Source organism: Cornus florida, unplaced genomic scaffold (assembly GCF_030987335.1).
Source record: "Cornus florida cultivar Cherokee Brave unplaced genomic scaffold, ASM3098733v1 CherokeeBrave_3.0.0_Hap2_Chr11, whole genome shotgun sequence".
In the NCBI taxonomy this organism is placed as follows: Eukaryota; Viridiplantae; Streptophyta; class Magnoliopsida; order Cornales; family Cornaceae; genus Cornus; species Cornus florida.
In genome coordinates this window covers 102,803,277-102,822,493 of record NW_026775581.1, presented here as the reverse complement: position 1 = coordinate 102,822,493, position 19,217 = coordinate 102,803,277, and the positions used below count along the sequence as shown (strand labels likewise).

General features: G+C 34.8%; 2 protein-coding genes and 1 non-coding gene across 3 annotated transcripts; all 3 read left to right on the top strand.

The window, feature by feature from the left end:
- The first annotated feature begins 7,836 nt into the window (after positions 1–7,836).
- On the top strand, positions 7,837–13,507 carry LOC132283403 (coatomer subunit beta-1-like). The gene is made up of 5 exons (XM_059785339.1): positions 7,837–7,987; positions 8,135–10,236; positions 11,335–11,844; positions 12,865–12,950; positions 13,115–13,507. The coding sequence occupies exons 2-5, from the start codon at positions 8,191–8,193 to the stop codon at positions 13,317–13,319; spliced, it is 2,847 nt and encodes a 948-aa protein (XP_059641322.1). The 5' UTR covers positions 7,837–7,987; positions 8,135–8,190; the 3' UTR covers positions 13,320–13,507.
- Positions 13,508–13,612: 105 nt separating this feature from the next.
- LOC132283404 (exocyst complex component EXO70A1-like) lies at positions 13,613–17,397 on the top strand. The gene has a single exon (XM_059785340.1). The coding sequence runs from the start codon at positions 14,967–14,969 to the stop codon at positions 16,995–16,997; it is 2,031 nt and encodes a 676-aa protein (XP_059641323.1). The 5' UTR covers positions 13,613–14,966; the 3' UTR covers positions 16,998–17,397.
- A 964-nt stretch (positions 17,398–18,361) lies between these two features.
- Positions 18,362–18,451, top strand: LOC132287598 (small nucleolar RNA snoR8a). The gene has a single exon (XR_009473093.1). It is a non-coding gene; the product is annotated as a small nucleolar RNA snoR8a (small nucleolar RNA).
- Positions 18,452–19,217: the final 766 nt, after the last annotated feature.

The following is a 19,217-nucleotide window of genomic DNA, read 5'->3' as shown; positions in this document are numbered from 1 at the left end:
TTTTTTAATTTTTTATATAGGTTCAGAAGGTTAAATTGATATTATTACAAAAAAATAAATAAATAAAAATAGTACATTGGCTTTTCAAATGAAATAATTATTTTGAAATTGATAAAAATGAAAATGTGAATATTTATTTTGGGAACGAATGAATTATTATATAATATTATTTAATTATTTTTAAAGAAAAGTACTTAATATTTTCACTTATTAGAAGCAAAATGCATGTATTAAAACAGTTTAAGATATACAAATATAATAATTTAAATAAATTTGTACTTTTGTGAGTTACATGTCCAACAAATGCACGGAGAGAGAGAACACTAGAGGCAATATATAATAATAATAATAATAGTAATAATAGTAATAATGCATTAAGTGAAATTTTAGGTGAAGTTCAAAAAATTCCAATAAATGCATCTTTCGTTGACTTCATATGGGAACCATTTTTTTTTTTTTTTTTGGCGAAATAACTGTTCTAAAGACTCAATATATATATATATATATATATATTTAAGACTCAATATATTATTACGGTGTACAAATTGTAGTATGTTAGACTTGAATACTTCAAGCATTTACATAGTTCATCAAACATAAGTCGCCATTATTTGCGGATTTAATTTCAATTGGACCATCAGTTCTCAACTCTCAACTCCATAATACACGTTAATGACATTGACATCATAACCTCTTTTATTGTCGAATCATGCGATACCTTAAAACCGTCACCAACATTATTTTATCTTTTTATATATCATTATTTTCGTCACCTAAAAATACACCGTAACAAGAGGCGTGAACCTAGGATTAAAAATAAAAAATGAAATGGCGGGAACCAAGGGATGTAGACACACATCCACATCTTGACTCCCCAAATTCACACCAGAGAAATTTCGATTAATCAATAAATAAACTAATAAGGTGTTAATTCAATTTCCTTCCCCATAAAATATACTTTATCAAGTTACTTTATTTCAATATATTTTTAATTTATAAAATTTTTAAAAGAGATATTTTGTAATATTAATTTACATTAGAATAACTCAAAAATTTATGACCACAAGGTAAAATTCGGATATGTTCTTTCATCTATAAACCACACATATCATTTAAATCCGAATATTTTTATGTCTTGTGAGAGAATAATTCGGAATGTCTAAATTTATGCTTCATCCCTTAAAAATTCTTAATCACTAGACCACCCCGTGCAGATTAAATAATTAACTTTTTAATATTTTATAAAGTGGTTGTTTTGAAGTTCAAACCGGCACCAATAACACTACTGTTCAAATATTATACCGTTATACCGTCAATTACAGATATGTTTTATACTATTGTCAACTATGTATGTATATTATTTATGCACTTGTATTTATATATAGGATTTTTCTTATATATATGAAGTCATTGACGTTCACGGTCTTATTAAAGTGCAAAGGAATCTGGCCTAATCTGAGCACCTAGAGACCAAGAATCAAAGTATTATTATTTTTATCCTTTTTCTTTATTACTTCTTTTTTGAAATGCAGTGTAAATAATCTAAGGTTTGAGGTTTTCTTTTTGTCTTTTTCATTTTTTTCTACAATCAAGGCACAATTTGTGTGATTAAAAGTTTAATGATTTTAAATACATACATATATATATATATAGACCAAGAATCAAAGTAATATTATTTTTATCCTTTTTCTATATTACTTCTTTTTTGAAATGCAGTGTAAATAATCTAAGGTTTGAGGTTTCTTTTTGTCTTTTTCATTTTTTTCTACAATCAAGGCACAATTTGTGTGATTAAAAGTTTAATGATTTTAAATATATATATATATATATATATATATATATATATATATATTGAATCTGAGCTGAAACTAAGATTAATCTATGAAATAGATGAAACATTTAATAATTACTAGCAAGTGACTTGTAACCAATCTATTGATTATTAAAGACCTGGACTTTTCAACCACCAATTTCGCAGGTCAATGGGGCTTAAAATGAGGTCTTTCTCTAAGCTGGTGGGCTACCAAGAAATTTAGGATTTGGAACCATTGAAATATCATACAACTTTATATATATATATATATATATATATATATATATATATATATATCATACAAGTTATACAACTATATTATAATTTCATACAATAACAAAAGTTTGGAGTGACTGATAAATTCGAGTACATTGATTTGAAATTGAGCAACTTTGTGTTAAATAATTTATTTGGTTTGTTATAGGACTTTAATTTTCTCCAATCATCTATGTTACACAAGATATGCATTGGAGAATTTTTATTTTTTATTTTTGGTAAAAAAATTAACACACCAATAAATCAATGATAGATTGGTTGAATAGTGTGGAGTTGATAAAATACGAGGAGACAAAATATCTTCAATTATTTTGTGAACAAAAGAAAAGGAATTCATGTGCACCATATGTATAGGATTCAGAATAAAGTTAGAAGACACAGACAATGATACACATGGACAATTATTTTATAAATCATATTGGTTGCAACATCAACTTAATGCCAAACCCCACACTGTCCTTTATACCTTTTAATTTTCTTGCTTCTAACTCATTTTGGCGAAGACACATATCTGCATAAATAAAAGAGAGTTTCAATTTTTATTATTTTTAATTAGAACCAAAAGATACAATCTTTGGTATAATTGATACATATCAAAAGGAATATGGTAGGTCCAAAGGATAGTTTTCTCTTCTCTTTTTTTTTCTCTCTCGTTTTTCTTTTTATTTTTCTTCTTTTCACTAAGACATACTCACTTTGCCCCTTTAGAAACTCGAACCTTCCTCATCTATTTTGAAAAATAGAGAAGATTTCACAAGTAGTTGCATTTAAGGATATTTCTAGAGGTTGCACTTAGGGATATAACTTTAAAGTGAACGAGGATATTTTGAGAGATTGCACTTAGGGATGCTAAAAATTCCCACCCCGCCCCATCCCATTTGGGGCAGTTTTGGAGAACCGATTATATAAATGGGGATAGGAAATGAGGCTACTTTGAAAATTCTAGCGGATTTTAAGGCGCTTTCAGGGGAGGGTTGCCTCTCCCCACTCCATTTGGGGTGGTTTTGAAAAATCGATTATGTAAAGAGGGACAAGTATGCGGATTGCTTTGAAAAAGCTGACGGATTTTGGAGCGATTATAGGGGTGAAAAAATTAAACGGGAACAGAAATGAGGATGGGAATGAAAAATGAGGTCTCCGCCCTAAACCGTCACATTGCCATCTCTAGTTGCACTAAGTGATTGTTTTAAGCCGTGATGCTGATATCTCTAGCCCTTTATTGTAGCTTCCGTTTATGTTTCAGAAATAATATATATATATATATATATATATATAATTTGGCCTTACAATATATTATTAAATAAGTATCCTAATATCAACATGCACATATAAATTGCCTTACAAAGGAGTGAATAAACAACTTGAGAGAATGTCCAAGTTGCACCAAGTGTCCCAAACCGCTCCAATGTCTTCCCTAATTGTACTAAGTGGTTGTTTCAAGCAGCTGATATTGACATCTCCGGCCCTCTATTGTAGCTTCCTTTTATGATTTAGAAATAATATATATATATATATATATAATTTGGCCTTACAATATATTACTGTATTAAATAAGTATTCTAACATCAACAAGCACGTGTAAATTGGCTGACCATCTCACTAATACAAAGGAGTGAATAAACAACTTGAGAGCATGTCCAAGGCAAAATACAAATGACCACTTTAAATTATATCAATGCATGTGAGGTGATGCAACTTCCACATGAAGAATATGGAAATTATTTGAACCACAACATTTGTATGTCAAGGCAGTTTGTTTGTTATACAAAATATACTTAGTAGTCAGTACTCCTTTTACCGTCAAACACAAACAAAGTACAAAGTACTGAATTCATTTATTGATTTTAGTATTTTTACCCTCTCAATTCTCATTTATGTTTGTTTACCTTTAAAACCCCCACCTAAAGTACAAAAAGACACTGGTAGCCTCCACCTAAATTACAAAAAATAAGAACATAATTGTCGAATGTTACATTAATTGAGGACATAGAAAGAGTTGATTACACCTGCAACTAAGAACTCATGTAGGTTGATCTGCTAATACATTTTGTTGGAAGGAAGAATTAAGGAAGTATGAAAGAGCGGAGAGATAAAAAGAAACTTTTCTTGTTTGATTGGAAAAAAGCGAAGAGATGAGGATGAAGTATCTCTCCTAACTTGTATTTTGTCGGTCTCCAAAATTGAACCGAAAGGAGAAGGGAAAGATAGAAAAATTAATTTATTATAAAATATCATTTTTAGCTTCTTCCAGACCTTACAACTAAACAGAATAAGGTGTCGCATTGTCCATCCTTTCCATCTAATAAAATATAATGAGAGTGACATCATCTATTCTCTAAAGGATGCCTCATTTATCCCTCCCCCTCTCCTTTCTATCAAATTTTTCATCCCTCCTACCAAATGGAGCACAAATCTTATGCCTATTTATCCTTTGTATTAATATAATAATTATTTTTAAGCTAATTAAATTTGGGAATTAAAAAGCAAAGTTCCAATGAAGTTACTTGCAGCTTATCTATATGTGTGTGTGTGTGTGTGTGTGTGTGTCATTGTGTGGAAAATGTCCAAAGTTCCAAACCATCCACTCCCCTGACGCCAACTATGAAAAGGAGAGGTGTGAGTTTTTTCCACATTATGAAGGGAACATAGCCTTTGCTCTCACAGTGGGTGTTGTGGAGTCTGGAACAATCATTGTTCTACACTATATATGATCATTTTTCACCGTCTTCACACTCAAAGCTATATATTTGGACTCGAGCTGATAAATCTATACATTGTGTTTACACACACTATATATTTTATTTTTTCTTTTTTAGGAAGAGACAAAAGAAGAGCAGATATGAAAATTGAATAGAAAAGGATACAAGTATCTTCAATTTAAGAAAGTTGACTTCTTTTCCAATGATGATTATTTTGAGCAGGACATTTTAGTCAAAACACTCTGGTTGCATTGATATAGAACTAGAGGAGTCAGCATACACCAAGCAGATTTGATAGTTGACAAAATTAAATAAATAAAATACGAGTGCGAATAAGATTTTGTAATAAAAAATACAAAATAATACTTATATATATATATATATATATAATTAGTTTTTGGTCAGTTTTTATAATATTATGAATCCAAATGCAAATGCAATCGCTAGTATAATATATGAGTTCGTTTCTCAAAACATGAAACTAGAATCCCTAGTCATATATTTTAAAATTTTCTTTAAAATTCTACTATAATTTTATGTTGTAAAAGTTACTTTTTAAGTTCAAAACTTGTTAACAAAGTGTTTTGAAGGATTTGAAAAGTATTAAATACGTAGTCAAAGTATCTAAGAAATATAAGATATGTGGTCGAAGTATTTGACAAGTATTAGATATGTATTCAAAATTAAAAAATATAAGTTAAAATTGTAGATACGTTTAAGAAGTATCGGACACGTATTTGTGAGTATTCAAAAAATATTGGTATTCAATACGGACATGATATTGGCAAGTCAATCTTATAAAAGTATTCGCGCTTCCTAGGTGTAAAGAGTTACTTTATCTTTTTAAAAGAAATATTTAGATGGTTCTAGGACTATTGTTCTGGCCAATCCCCATTAGGCAACTGAGTAAAATGCGGAATAAAGCTTACACAATTCTAAAGAGCATATCTAGTGGTTATGTAAATTTTTTGTATAAATATGATGTGTCATATTATATTTACACAAAAATTTTGAACTATTAATCTTTGGCTCCGGCCATTTTTTTAGAGCTTCTCCAGCAATTTGTTAAAATATTATTTTATGTAAAATATACACGGCCATGTATGATGTGTAATTTATTTATTATTATTATTTTTCTAGCAATATGTTAAGATATACTAGCACGTCACCAATGTGTAAATTTGTTGTGTATTTTACACAATCTTTTTATACAGCCACATCATCATATTTTTTTTCTCCTTCTTCTTTCTCATTCCATTAAAAAATTAACCTTATATTAAATAGATTTGTAAAAATTACATGGGTCTTGATATGACACATAGTTGGTTGTTATTGATGGATATATTTTTATACAAAAGGCATTAAACAACCGTTGGAGTTAAAAATAAATAATCCAAAATTTTTGTGTAAATCTATCACGACACATCATATTTACACAAAAAAATATACACGGTTGGAGATGCTTTTATACATTTTGTGTAAAATTGTGTTTGCCAATAATAACCAACCATGTGCAATCCCAGGACCCCACATAACTTTTACAAACAAACTTAATATATGGTTGATTCGTTAATGGAATAAGAAAAATAGAGGAAAAAAAATGAAATATGATGATATGGGTATGTAAAAAATTGTGTAAAATACACAATAATTTTATATATTGGTGATGTGACACTGTATCTTAATATAATGTTGGAGATAAAAAAAAAAAAAAATTACACATTATGGATGACAGTATGTATTTTATACAAAAATTTATTTTAATAAACTGCTGGGACGCTCTAACCCAATTACTCATGTGTCCAATAGTGATTGATCAAATCATGTAATAACTTCTCAATTAGGTGTTACTGTATTCTATGGGCCTACTGGCTACAAGAGACCTCAAGTCCAACAGAAAAGGGCCTTAAGACCCTTAACAGCTCGAGGCCAAGCCCTGCTTGCTGTCAATGCAAAATAATTATCCCACAAGAAACCACTTTAAATTGGGGGCACAAATGAATTGAGCCCAGTAGATATGCGGAGTTTAAACTGTTTGAACTTGACTTGTTCAATTTTTTATTTTATTTTATTTTATTTTATTTATTTTGTGTAAGAAAAATAATTTCATTATTTAAGTTGTCGAACTTGTGGTAGCATTAACATTTTTTGACAATTAACTTTTGCTAGTAGAGCTTTTAAATCCAAAACTCCTCTGGTCACACTCAATTTTAGTGTTTTCCGAATTGAATCTTAATATAAAATAAAGTGGAATTCTAAATCATTGAGTGACAATGTCTTGGAGAAGTTGAGAGCCTTGAGACTTCAGATCCTAACAGGGCATGAGGAATACATTTATTGGAAAAATATTAATAGTGCAGCTCTAATTGATAATTCAAACTTACAACATTAACATCGTTTTTATCATTTTGAATATGTTTCAAATGATAAATACAAGTCTCACTTGAAATATATTTAAGGATAAATATAATTGTTTTAAATGATAAATACGAGTCTCACTTGAAGCATATCTACAGTTAAATAAATTTAGTTTTTGAACTGTTTAACTTATTAGTCAAATAATAAATTTAAAATTAAATGCAATTTGTGTGTTTGAAGTAGGAAGTGTATCTTTTATTATTTTAATATTGAATGCAATATTAAGTTTGATTAGAAAGAAGGACAAGTTGGGCAAGTTACAAACTCTTTAGTTAATAAGTAACTTGCAGATCCCATTAAATTCCATCAATTTTCATTAGATTTGGGTCACTGTATTTTGGAATTCCAAATCCTATAGAATACATTTCCTTTTAAAATTTCATCCATTCCAAACCTAAAAATTTTATTTTAAATTCCAAATCCCAACTTTCCAAACACAATGTAAACATCATATGATATTTGGTACATCAAATCATATGAAATCTATTTCTTTTTTAAATTCCATTACTAAAAATTATATTTGGAATTTCAAATCCCACCAAATCCTGACTTTCCAAACAAAGTGAAACCCGACCCGGATGGGTCGACTCGTTGCAAAGCTTCAAATGGATTCACCCGTCGGAGTACACTCTCTTCTTTCATCTGTTTTAACACGATCCCCTATTTGCACCAGGTGTTGTACAAATAATTCTAATCCTCACTCGCAAGCTTCAACAATGGTTTCGTGGCAGATTGGGAAATCGATGCGATCTCACAAGTGCATCACAATTCAACACAAACGGTTCGTCAATCTCAATTACGCTTTTATTCATGAATCATAGCTTTCGAATTTTCATTTCCAGATCTGATTTAGACTTTACAGAGATAAACACTTATTAGGGTTTTGATTCGAAATGCATTTTTGTTCTTTCATCAATTCAATTTCCAGGTTCTAGGTTTTTTAGAGAGAGAAACATAAGAGTTTTAGAGAGAGAGAGACGGGAAATGGAGAAGTCTTGCACACTGCTTGTTCACTTTGACGACGGAACACCTGCACTCGCGAATGAGATCAAAGGATCTTTAGAGGGGAATGACATGCACGCGAAAATCGACGCCATGAAGAAATCTATCATGCTTTTACTGAATGGCGAAACCATACCCCAACTCTTTATCACCAAAGTCCGATATGTATTGCCCTCCGATGATCACACAATTCAGAAACTATTGCTTCTTTATTTTGAGATGATGGAAAAAACGGATTCAGGAGGGAAGGTACTTCAGGAGATGATTTTAATCTGTCAAAACTTACTGAACAATCTGAATCACTCCAATGAGTATATCCGGGGTGTCACTCTCCGGTTCCTTTGTCGCCTACGTGAAACTGAGATTATCGAGCCATTGATCCCCACAGTTTTGTTGAATTTAGAACATCGCCACCCATTTGTTCGGAGAAATGCAATTCTCGCTGTGATGTCAATATATAAGCTTCCCCAAGGGGAGCAGTTATTAGAACATGCCCCTGAGTTGATTGAGAAGGTGCTTTATACAGAACATGACCCGTCAGCTAAGCGGAATGCATTCCTTATGTTGTTTAATTGTGCCCAAGATCGGGCGGTCAATTACCTTTTCACTAATATTGATAGAATCAATGACTTGGGTGAACAACTTCAGATGGTGGTGTTGGAGTTGATCCGTAAGGTTTCCAGAGCAAACAGGGGAGAAAAGGGGAAGTATATAAAGATTATTATATCATTGCTTAGTGCCCCTTCGACAACAGTAATCTATGAATGTGCTGGGACTCTTGTTTCCCTCTCCTCGGCCCCAACGGCCATCACAGCTGCTGCTAACACCTATTGCCAGCTTCTGCTCTCGCAGAGTGACAACAATGTTAAGCTTATTGTGCTTGATCGTCTTAATGAGCTTAAATCATCGTATAGACATATTATGGTCCATATGATAATGGATGTTCTTAGGGCACTTTCTACCCCAAATCTGGACATTCGCAGGAAAACAATTGACATTGCTCTTGAATTGATAACTTCCCAGAACATTGATGAAGTTGTTCTTATGCTAAAGAAGGAAGTCATGAAGACTCAGAATGCAGAGCTCGAGAAGAATGGGGAATATAGGCAAATGCTTGTTCAAGCCATTCATTCTTGTGCAATCAAATTTCCTGAGGTGGCAAGCACAGTTGTGCATCTTTTGATGGATTTCTTGGGTGACAGCAATGTTGCTTCAGCTGTGGATGTGGTTCTCTTTGTGCGGGAGATTACCGAAACAAACCCAAAATTGAGGGTCTCTATAGTGACAAGGCTTTTGGACACTTTCTATCAGATCCGTGATGCATGTGTGTGTTCTTGTGCTCTTTGGATCATTGGTGAGTACTGTTTTTCACTTTCTGAAGTAGAAAGTGGAATTGCGACTATCAAGCAGTGCCTTGGGGAACTCCCATTCTATGTAGTTACAGAGGAAGGGGAGGGTCAAGATGCTTCGAAGGATTCTCAGCAGGTAAACTACACCACTGTATCTTCAAGAAGGCCTGCCATTCTTGCTGATGGGACCTATGCTACCCAGAGTGCTGCACTAGAAACTGCTATTTCACCTCCAACCCTAGTTAAAGGGTCATTGGTGTCAGTTGGTAACTTGAGATCGCTGATTCTTGCTGGTGATTTTTTCCTTGGTGCGGTTGTGGCATGCACACTGACAAAACTGGTATTGAGATTGGAAGAGGTTCAGCCAGCTAAAGTTGAAGTGAACAAAGAGACTACACAGGCCTTGTTGATCATGGTTTCTATGCTGCAACTGGGACAATCCTTATTTCTTCCCCACCCAATTGATAATGATTCTTATGAGAGGATTGTCCTTTGCATTAGATTGCTATGTAATACTGGTGACAAGATAAGGAAGATATGGTTGCAGTCTTGCCGACAGAGTTTTGTGAAAATGCTTGCTGACAAGCAGTTTCGTGAAACAGAGGAAGTTAAAGCAAAGGCTAATATCTCCGCCCAGCCAGATGATCTTATTGACTTCTACCACTTGAAGAGCAGGAAGGTAATATAACATAGCTACTATTATCTTTTTTATGAAGTAACTTACCTGGCCTTATGAATATTCAGTAGCTTTGTCCAATTATTTATTTATTATTTTTTTTTTTTTTCGTTAGATGATTGGCATAGGCAAGTGCACATTATAGCTAAAGTTTGATTTTTATGTTAATTTCATGTCATTAAAATACAATTACTTGATCCTGATTTATTTTGTTATGCCTTGTTTATATTCCATACGGTCGATGTTATTTAACTTATTTCTGGAGGAGATGCTGTCAACAAATACATGCCCAATGGCCAATTAAATTGTTGATTGTTTCATTTTATCTAAGTTGCTCCAAAATTCTCTCAGTACATGCTACCTTGATGCACTTTTTATGCCTTTTCTTTTCTTTTTTATTTTTTTGTTTAAAAAAAAAAAAACTTTTTTTGAGGCAGAATAGTTTTCAGAGTTGCTTGTAAATCAGTGAACTGAAATGTATTGTGTGAGGAAACGAGCCAATCTGACATACGTCCCCTTCTGCTTTCTTTTCTTCTTCTTTCTTTTTTGCCTTTTTTTTTTTTCCCCACAAAAGCACTTAGGTTATCTAAAATGAAAACACCATGAAAACTGGTGAGAAACTTGCTTCTGAAAAATTTACTTAATATCCATGAGGAGCATACCGCATGTTTATGTAAATTTCTTTCTATAATCCAATCAATTTTCATTGTCTATGAAAATTAATGGTTGTGAGAAGTCTTTTGGCATTGAAAGATCTGTTCAAAGGTTAGACACTCTCAGAAAATTGAACAATATAAGTTATGGTATGAACTTAATTCTAATGTATTAAGATTTCATCATGACTCCAATCTCCAACCCCCTATTCTCTCTCATTTACTTGCTCACTTTTGTATATTTATGTGAGTGCTCTGTGCCTGCATGAATCTGTTTGAGACGATGGATACAATAAGTAGATAGCTTCTATAATATGCCAACTAACCGTCTTCTGTTGGTGAATGTGTTGCTCTGTAATGGGTCAGATTTCTGGGTTTTGTTTTTCCTCATTCTCCACTTGTTGATTCTCTTTCATGATGCAACTTATTTTGTGTACTTCATTGTCAGGGTATAAGTCAGATTGAGTTGGAAGATGAGGTGCAAGATGATCTAAAACGTGCTACTGGAGAGTTCATGAAGGATGGTGATGAAGCAAATAAACTTAATCGCATTCTTCAGCTCACAGGGTTCAGTGACCCTGTTTATGCTGAAGCATATGTCACTGTTCATCATTATGACATTGTCCTTGATGTTACCGTCATCAATCGTACCAAGGAGACCCTCCAGAACTTGTGCTTGGAATTGAGTACCATGGGTGATCTCAAACTGGTGGATCATCCGCAAAACTACACACTAGCACCAGAATCAAGCAAGCAAATAAGAGCCAATATTAAAGTTTCATCCACTGACACAGGAATGATATTTGGTAACATTGTCTATGAAACTTCAAATGTGCTTGAGCGAAATGTCATTGTTCTTGATGACATTAACATTGATATTATGGATTACATTTCTCCATCAGCATGTGCTGATGCGGTATTTAGAACTATGTGGGCTGAATTTGAGTGGGAAAACAAGGTATATCTATCTTTGAGTATAAATTACTTTTGATACTATATTTACTAACTGTACCTTTTAGTATATGTTTTTCTGAACAATTTCAGTGAAGAACATTATTTTTACCAGCAGATTATATATGTAGTTTTTAACTTGTTTCTATATTCAAGGGCAGTGTGATTATTATTCTTTTTGAAGCACCAAGCTGATCCTAGATATATATCCTCAAATACATGTTCTAACAAGTCAGAGGATTTGCTTCTTGGTGAAGTCTTGAAGACTTCCATTATTAAATAATTAGATCCTTCTACCATGTAATTCCAAACCTTGAAATTGGATTGGAGAACATTTAGTTCCTTTACCTAGCACCTTTCATGCCTCCCACTTTTTGAGTTACTTAACTGGTATTTATATAGTTCTATTTGAATTGTGATTATGATGGTAATTGTTCTATATAAGCTATGTCATTTAGTGCAGTTCCTTAACAGGAGTGTTAGACACTTGTTGAGCTTTCTTAATCAACTCTTTGGCGTGTGTTAATTTCACACATGTGAACATGAAAATGGAGCTTTTCCAGATTTTGCTGCTTGCTTATCTATTTATTTGCAAATTAAACATCATGGCAACGTGGACATATGAGGGGCACCTAAGACTGCTTATGAGTCGAATTTTCAGAATATACCAGTATTCTAACACTTGTTTATATGCCATTGCTGGTGTCTTTGGATGTTTTCTCGTAAGACTGCTTATGAGTCGAATTTTGGCAAGTTGCAACTTGATTAGTGTTATGACGGAATCATTGGTGGCATTCTGCCCCTCTTTTGATTAATTACTCTTCCGCCCAACTTAGTCTATACACGTCCATGAACTCGTGGCTACATTCAAATTATAGTACTCTTCTTTGGTTTTAGCTAGTTTTGGAACTGTGCATCTTTTTCTTTTCTTTATCTTTATATTTTCCTTGCTACTATGAAGTTCAGTCTAAGCTGCTTCTTGCTTAATGCATTTCATATGATAATTAATGTGCTGTACCTTTGTCAGGTTTCCGTAAACACTGTTATTCAAGACGAGAAGGAATTTTTGAACCTCATCATCAAGTCAACAAATATGAAATGCTTAACTCCACCGTAAGTTCCTAAATTCGTTATTGCTCAAGTTTGTGGTTATAGAAGTTACAAAGTTATAATACTATCACACTCTTTGTGATGCCTTCCCTTACTTTTTGGGAGTTATTGTTTGGTGACAGACTATAATCATTTTGCTATTGTCATTTATGCTGATTGATAATCAGATCGGCACTGGAAGGAGATTGTGGGTTCCTTGCTGCTAACCTGTATGCAAAAAGCATCTTTGGAGAGGATGCTTTGGTAAATTTGAGCGTTGAGAAACAAGTAGATGGTAAACTGAGTGGAAACTTCAGAATAAGGAGCCAGACTCAAGGTATCGCTCTGAGTCTTGGGGACAAGATAACTCTTAAGCAGAAAGGAGGCAGTTGAATGGACTAAATACCTACATTTTGATAGATTTTTATTCAACATTTTTTGGGTAAATAGGAAAAAGATGCAACTTAATGTATCTAATAGACACTTTCTTTTTTTTTCTTTTTTTTTTTTCCTGCTCTACACCTCTATCTTTTCAGTAAATTTGCAGTTAATTCAGCTTTAATATCTTCATTTTAATTGGATCTCTCTCTCTCTCTGTGTTTGTGTGTCTTTTGTTTTCATTTTCTTTTCGGAGCTATAATGGTTTATGTTAATGTCATCTTCCACAGAGTCGAGAAGGGGAAGTTGACTAGGATTATTGTAGGAAATCCTCCATGATGCTACAGATGGAGACATAATATTGTTGAGATGATATCTGGATGATTACATATGTTCTTTGTTGAGTGGCCTTTGGTTGAACGAATAAATCAAGAGATACAATATAACTGATTGAACTTGTATATTGTGGTAGAGTGTAATTGTTTATTTCTTTGGCCCAAATTAGAAAGAAAAAAGATCACTTCAATATGGGAACACCGATTTGATTGTAATCCCAGTTTCCTTGAGCGGAAATTATAATCCAATTTCTTTCCCTTTACCCAACTGTTACATATACTATTGAAATTCATCAGATTCATTCCGACCATGACTAAGCTAAATGCGGTCCATGTTTCTGTTTTGGCTTTGGTCAATGTTTTCGTTTTTACCCGACTGGTGCACAACATTAGCCTAGATGAGAGTGGTTTACATTGTTGGAGTCGTCATAGATCTACCCAGTGAATCCTTTAATTTTTTTTTAATGGTTACTTTAAGCGGGGGTTGGGGAGGTTGGATTGTACAAGTGGGCTCTCGGTTGTTGGTTTGTGTTCTTTTAAGGAATTATAAGTTTGGTTGGTGGACCCTGGGTTTCTTGTTAAGGGGAAGGAGTACGATGATTTATTAAAGGAGCGAGCTTGGTCGAATGTGGTGGGGTGCATGAGAATATGGTTTATGCTTCATTCATAAGGATATACATATGTTTTCTTTTTCTTCCTGATGTGGAGATGTTATCAAGTGGATAAAAAGTGTTTGCTTGAAAGTAATTGATGTTTAGCGCAAGTGATTTGTTTTTTGACTTGTTGAAGATTACTGGATATCCCTAATGTTAAGCATGTAACAAAATAGCAAGAAAATGTCGCTTTCCTTGTATCGAATTAATGTTTTCAGGCTTCTTAATTAGAATTAATGGTTTTTGGTTTGCATGCTGACACAATGGAGGAGAGTAATACGAGTTCGGAACTAGACGCACTGGGAACATCATGTGAAGGTTTCTTAAGGAGGAGTTCAGAGGGATGAGACAGGAAAGAAATTGGATGAGTAAAGTGAAGGTCAAGTAATGAATTTTTATTGTTATCATTATTTGCATAGGGTATGTGTATAAGTTAATCCTCATCAAAGTTAATTTAACGGCTTTGGTGGTTGTGAAAGTTATGGTATTCTTGTTGTGGCAGTAAAGTTTGGTTTGAATCTGGTGGTCTTGGTGAAGTTCGTTGAAGAAAGTAATGGTAAAGAAGAAATGACGTCATTGTTTACTTCAATGCGTATTATGTGCAGATAGTTTATAACTGAGCTAGTATTTGATTCAACTGTAGTGAAATCTTTGGTTAATTGTTTCATTTGGCAATGGCTCAGTTAGGGAATATAGAAAATCTTATAGCTGCTAGGGAATTGTTGACTAGTAGCTTAGAGAAATCAAAACATCTAGCTTCTGCAATAGATAAGACTGGCCGGAAACTGGAGGAGATCAACCAGAGATTGCCATCATTGGAAGCTGCTATCAAAACCCTCGCAAGCAAGTGTTCTCTTTCTGAGATTGGAAGGCATATCGACCCTACTGTCGGCCCTGCTGCTGCTGTTTTGAATGTGTTTGACGCGGTCCACATGCTTGAAGAATCACTCTCGGCTGATCCTTGTTCCAACCTCTTTCGTTATCTTTCAATCGTCAAGCAACTTGAAGAGGCGCTAAAATTCCTCACTGACAATTGTGGGCTAGTTATTCGGTGGTTGGAGGATGCTGTACGGTTCCTGGAAGGGAATGCAGTTGTTGATGATGATCGATACCTCTTGAATTTGAATAAATGTTTGAGAATACTTGAGGAGTTAAGGGTGACCGAGGAGCATTCACTTCTTAGTGGAGGGTGTTTGTGTGCTGCATATGGGAAGCTGGAAAGCGAATTCAGACGTATCTTGATGGAAAACAGTTTTCCTCTTCCCATGGCTTCCTCGTCAGTCTCTGTTGGGGAGCAAGCCTGCATTGCTTCACTACCCTTCCCGGTGCCTGTTATTCAGAAGTTGCAAGCCATTATTGAGAAATTAACTACTAGTAATAGGCTTGAAAAGTGCATTTCTATGTATGTGGAGGTTCGGAGTTTGAACGCTAGAGCAACTTTACAAGCTCTTGATTTGGACTACCGAGAGATATCATTATCAGAATTCGATAGTGTGCAAAGTGTGGAGGGTTACATAGATCAATGGTGCAAGCATTTGGAATTTGCTGTGAAGCATGTATTTGAGCTTGAGTACAAACTTTGCGAAAATGTATTTGAGAAGGTTGGGTCTGATGTTTGGATGGGTTGCTTCGCGAAGGTCACTGTCCAATCTGGACTGCATGATTTCATCAAATTTGGGAACACCATTACCAAGGGAAAGAAGGACGCCATCAAGCTACTGAAGCTACTGGACATTTTCGCAGCTTTGAACAAACTGAGATTGGATTTCAACCGACTGTTTGGTGGGAAAGCATGCGTTGAAATCCAAACTCGGACAAGGGATCTCATCAAGAAGGTTGTCAACGGAGCCAGTGAGATTTTCTGGGAGCTCTCAGTCCAAGTGGAGTTGCAGAGGCAATCTGCTCCTCCTTCGGATGGCAGTGTTCCAAGGCTGCTAAGCTTTGTCACCGACTACTGTAATCTGCTGCTTCACGACAACTATAGACCGATCCTGGCTCAAGTCTTGGAGATTCATCGGAGTTGGGACCATGCAAAATTCGAAGAGGAGCTACTTTCACACGAGGTCCATGACATCATAAAGGCGATTGAGCTGAACCTGGAGACATGGGCGAAGACATACGAAGACACCACCCTGTCCTACCTTTTCCTGATGAACAACCACTGGTACTTGTACAAGAATCTGAAGGGCACCAAGCTTGGCGATCTAATGGGAGATTCTTGGCTGCAAGGACACGAGCAGTACATGGAGTACTACGCGACTCTCTACCTGAGAGAGAGCTGGGGAAAGCTCCCTGCAATGTTGAGCGAGGAGGGTCTGATTTTGTTCCCCGGTGGGAGAGCCATTGATCATGATCTGGTCAAGAAGAGACTCGAAGTGTTCATGGATGCTTTTGATGGCATGTATAAGAAGCAATGTAGTTGGGCTGTGTCGGATAAGAGCCTGAGAGGGAAGGCTTGCCAGCTTGTGGTGCAAATTATAGTCCCTGCTTATCAGAAATTCTTGCAGACATACATGCCTTGGGTCCAACAAGAGGCAAGTCCTAGCAGGAACACAAAATATAGTGCAGAAAGGTTGAAGAATATGGTTTGCTCTCTGTTTCAGCCAAAGCTAGGGATGTATGGAAGCAACACGTGCACAAATATGATGGGTAACATTAATAATGCCGCGATCAATCAGTTATCTTCCACTCCTGCAGCTGCATGATTGTGTGTGAATGATTGTCTGGGAGAATAGTTGTTTGGTGCTGACATTGTAGTCAAGATAATTAAGTTTGTACATTGCCAATTTTCTCCATATATTAATGATTTGGAGAGAAAAGATAGAAAAAAAAAAAATTTGATAGCCTGAAATGTGTTTGGTTGTCTTAAACGAAGAGAAAAGAAAGAATTGGGAGAGATTTGGAGAGATAACAATATCCTCCTAAAAATGGAAAAATTTGGAGAGAAATGATAATAGTTGAGTAATACTTTCATAATCCCTAAAGTACGTTCGGAACAAATTACAAGTTTTAAAAAACTTGTAATTACATTCGTGTCTCATTTTATAAAAAAATATGATAGTAATTTAACTGTTATCATTTCATTTCGTTTCTTTTTTCTCCTTTACCTTTTCTAAACAAAAATATCATTGTTGGCATCATTTTTTTTTTTGGATAATTTACACAAACCTCTCCTATAATTTGTCATAATTATACGGACTTCCCTTTTAGTTTAGAAATTTATTCGGACCTCTCTTAACAATGAAAATATCCTATACAGACTTTCCTTATGTGTGACGGACCGTCAAATATACTAACGGATCTATCAAAATTACTGAAATACCCTTGCGTTGCCATCTGAAATTACTAAAGTACCCATATGTTATTGACTAAGCATGACGTCACAGTTGCCTTATACATACAGTTATACAGAGCTGCCTTATACGCCGGCGATTGCTTCAAGTACCAGTTACTCGGAGAAGATCTCGACGCATTGATCGATCACCAATGACGACGTTCTCGACCACATGATGCACGAGTACGATCGGTTATATATCGGGCTACGGCGAAACCGGCAAAGCTGAGGTTGTTTCTCTTCCAGGTGAATCCGCCACAGGCAACGCCATCGAGTTTGGCATCGAATGAGGGGAAGTCAGATAGGGAACAATTTGTGGATGCTCTGAATTCTGTTCTGGTACAATCGTTAACGCCACCGTCAACGGTGGCACCGCCGAACCATATGGACTGTTCATTAACTCATATTAGTCCCTTTATTTTTATTTTTTTTTTATTTTTAATATGAAGAACATGGTTACCTGATAATTAGAATACCTTCTCTGTTATGAGTTCAATTTGCAGATTTATTCTGTCTGTGTTATTACACGCGCACACACACGCTCTCTCTGCGCACGCGCAAGTGCACGCGCACACACACTCTCTCTCTCTCTGCACTCACACACTGACTGCACACACTGCGCACACACTGACTGCACACACTGTACACTGCACGCGCACACACTGACTGCACACTGACTGCACACACACACACTGACTGCACACACACACACTGCTGTTATTGATGTAAAAATGGTGGGTTACAATGATCATAAAAAAATTTCTCATTCTGAATGCTATTGCCGTGGCATGACAGACACATTTACACCCATAGAATATGAGCACCCACCAAATTATATTTACACCCATTTACACTCACAAAGGATTGTGAAAATTTTAATAAAATTTGTCATTAACTGATGTTTATTATAACAGAAGAGAGGTCTGTGTAGTATATTTTTATTATTACAGGAGGTCTGTATAAATTCTTAAATTATAGAAAAAGTCGGTACAATTATGACAAACTATAGGAGAAATTTATGTAAATTACCGTCTGTGCTTTTCTTCATAGATGATGGTGTTGTTTCTTTTCTCTCTTATTTATCAAATGAACTTATTATTCAACATAATTTCTAAGACTCCAGTAGGTTTCACGAGCTTTGCCAAATTTAGGCGGCGATTCAGAGAATGATGCAAATTGGGTAACCGATAATGGCCCTTCTCAGGCTCAGATTGTTGCAAAAGCTCGGAATTCTGAAACAGTTAGGTGTACAGGGGCTGGTTCATCATATTCAAGATACCAATCAGGACAATGGGTTTCAAAGATGTAAGCTCATTCTATTTTGAAGATGCGGCATGCGAAACAAATGGTGCGATCTCTCTTCTGAAACTGAAACGAAAGGTTGATTGCTCAATCCCTTCTAGAATAATATTACGATGGGTGTGTGTCCCATGGCCTAGCTCAACTTTTGAGATTAGTGAATTCTGAACTTAAATGATGCGCGTGGTTTACAAGCGACCGCATACATACGAAATTTACAAACCATCTGAGTCAAAGTGGATAGCTGGATTGATTATTTGTTATCAAAATTTGGCAATCTCCTTTTTGGTAG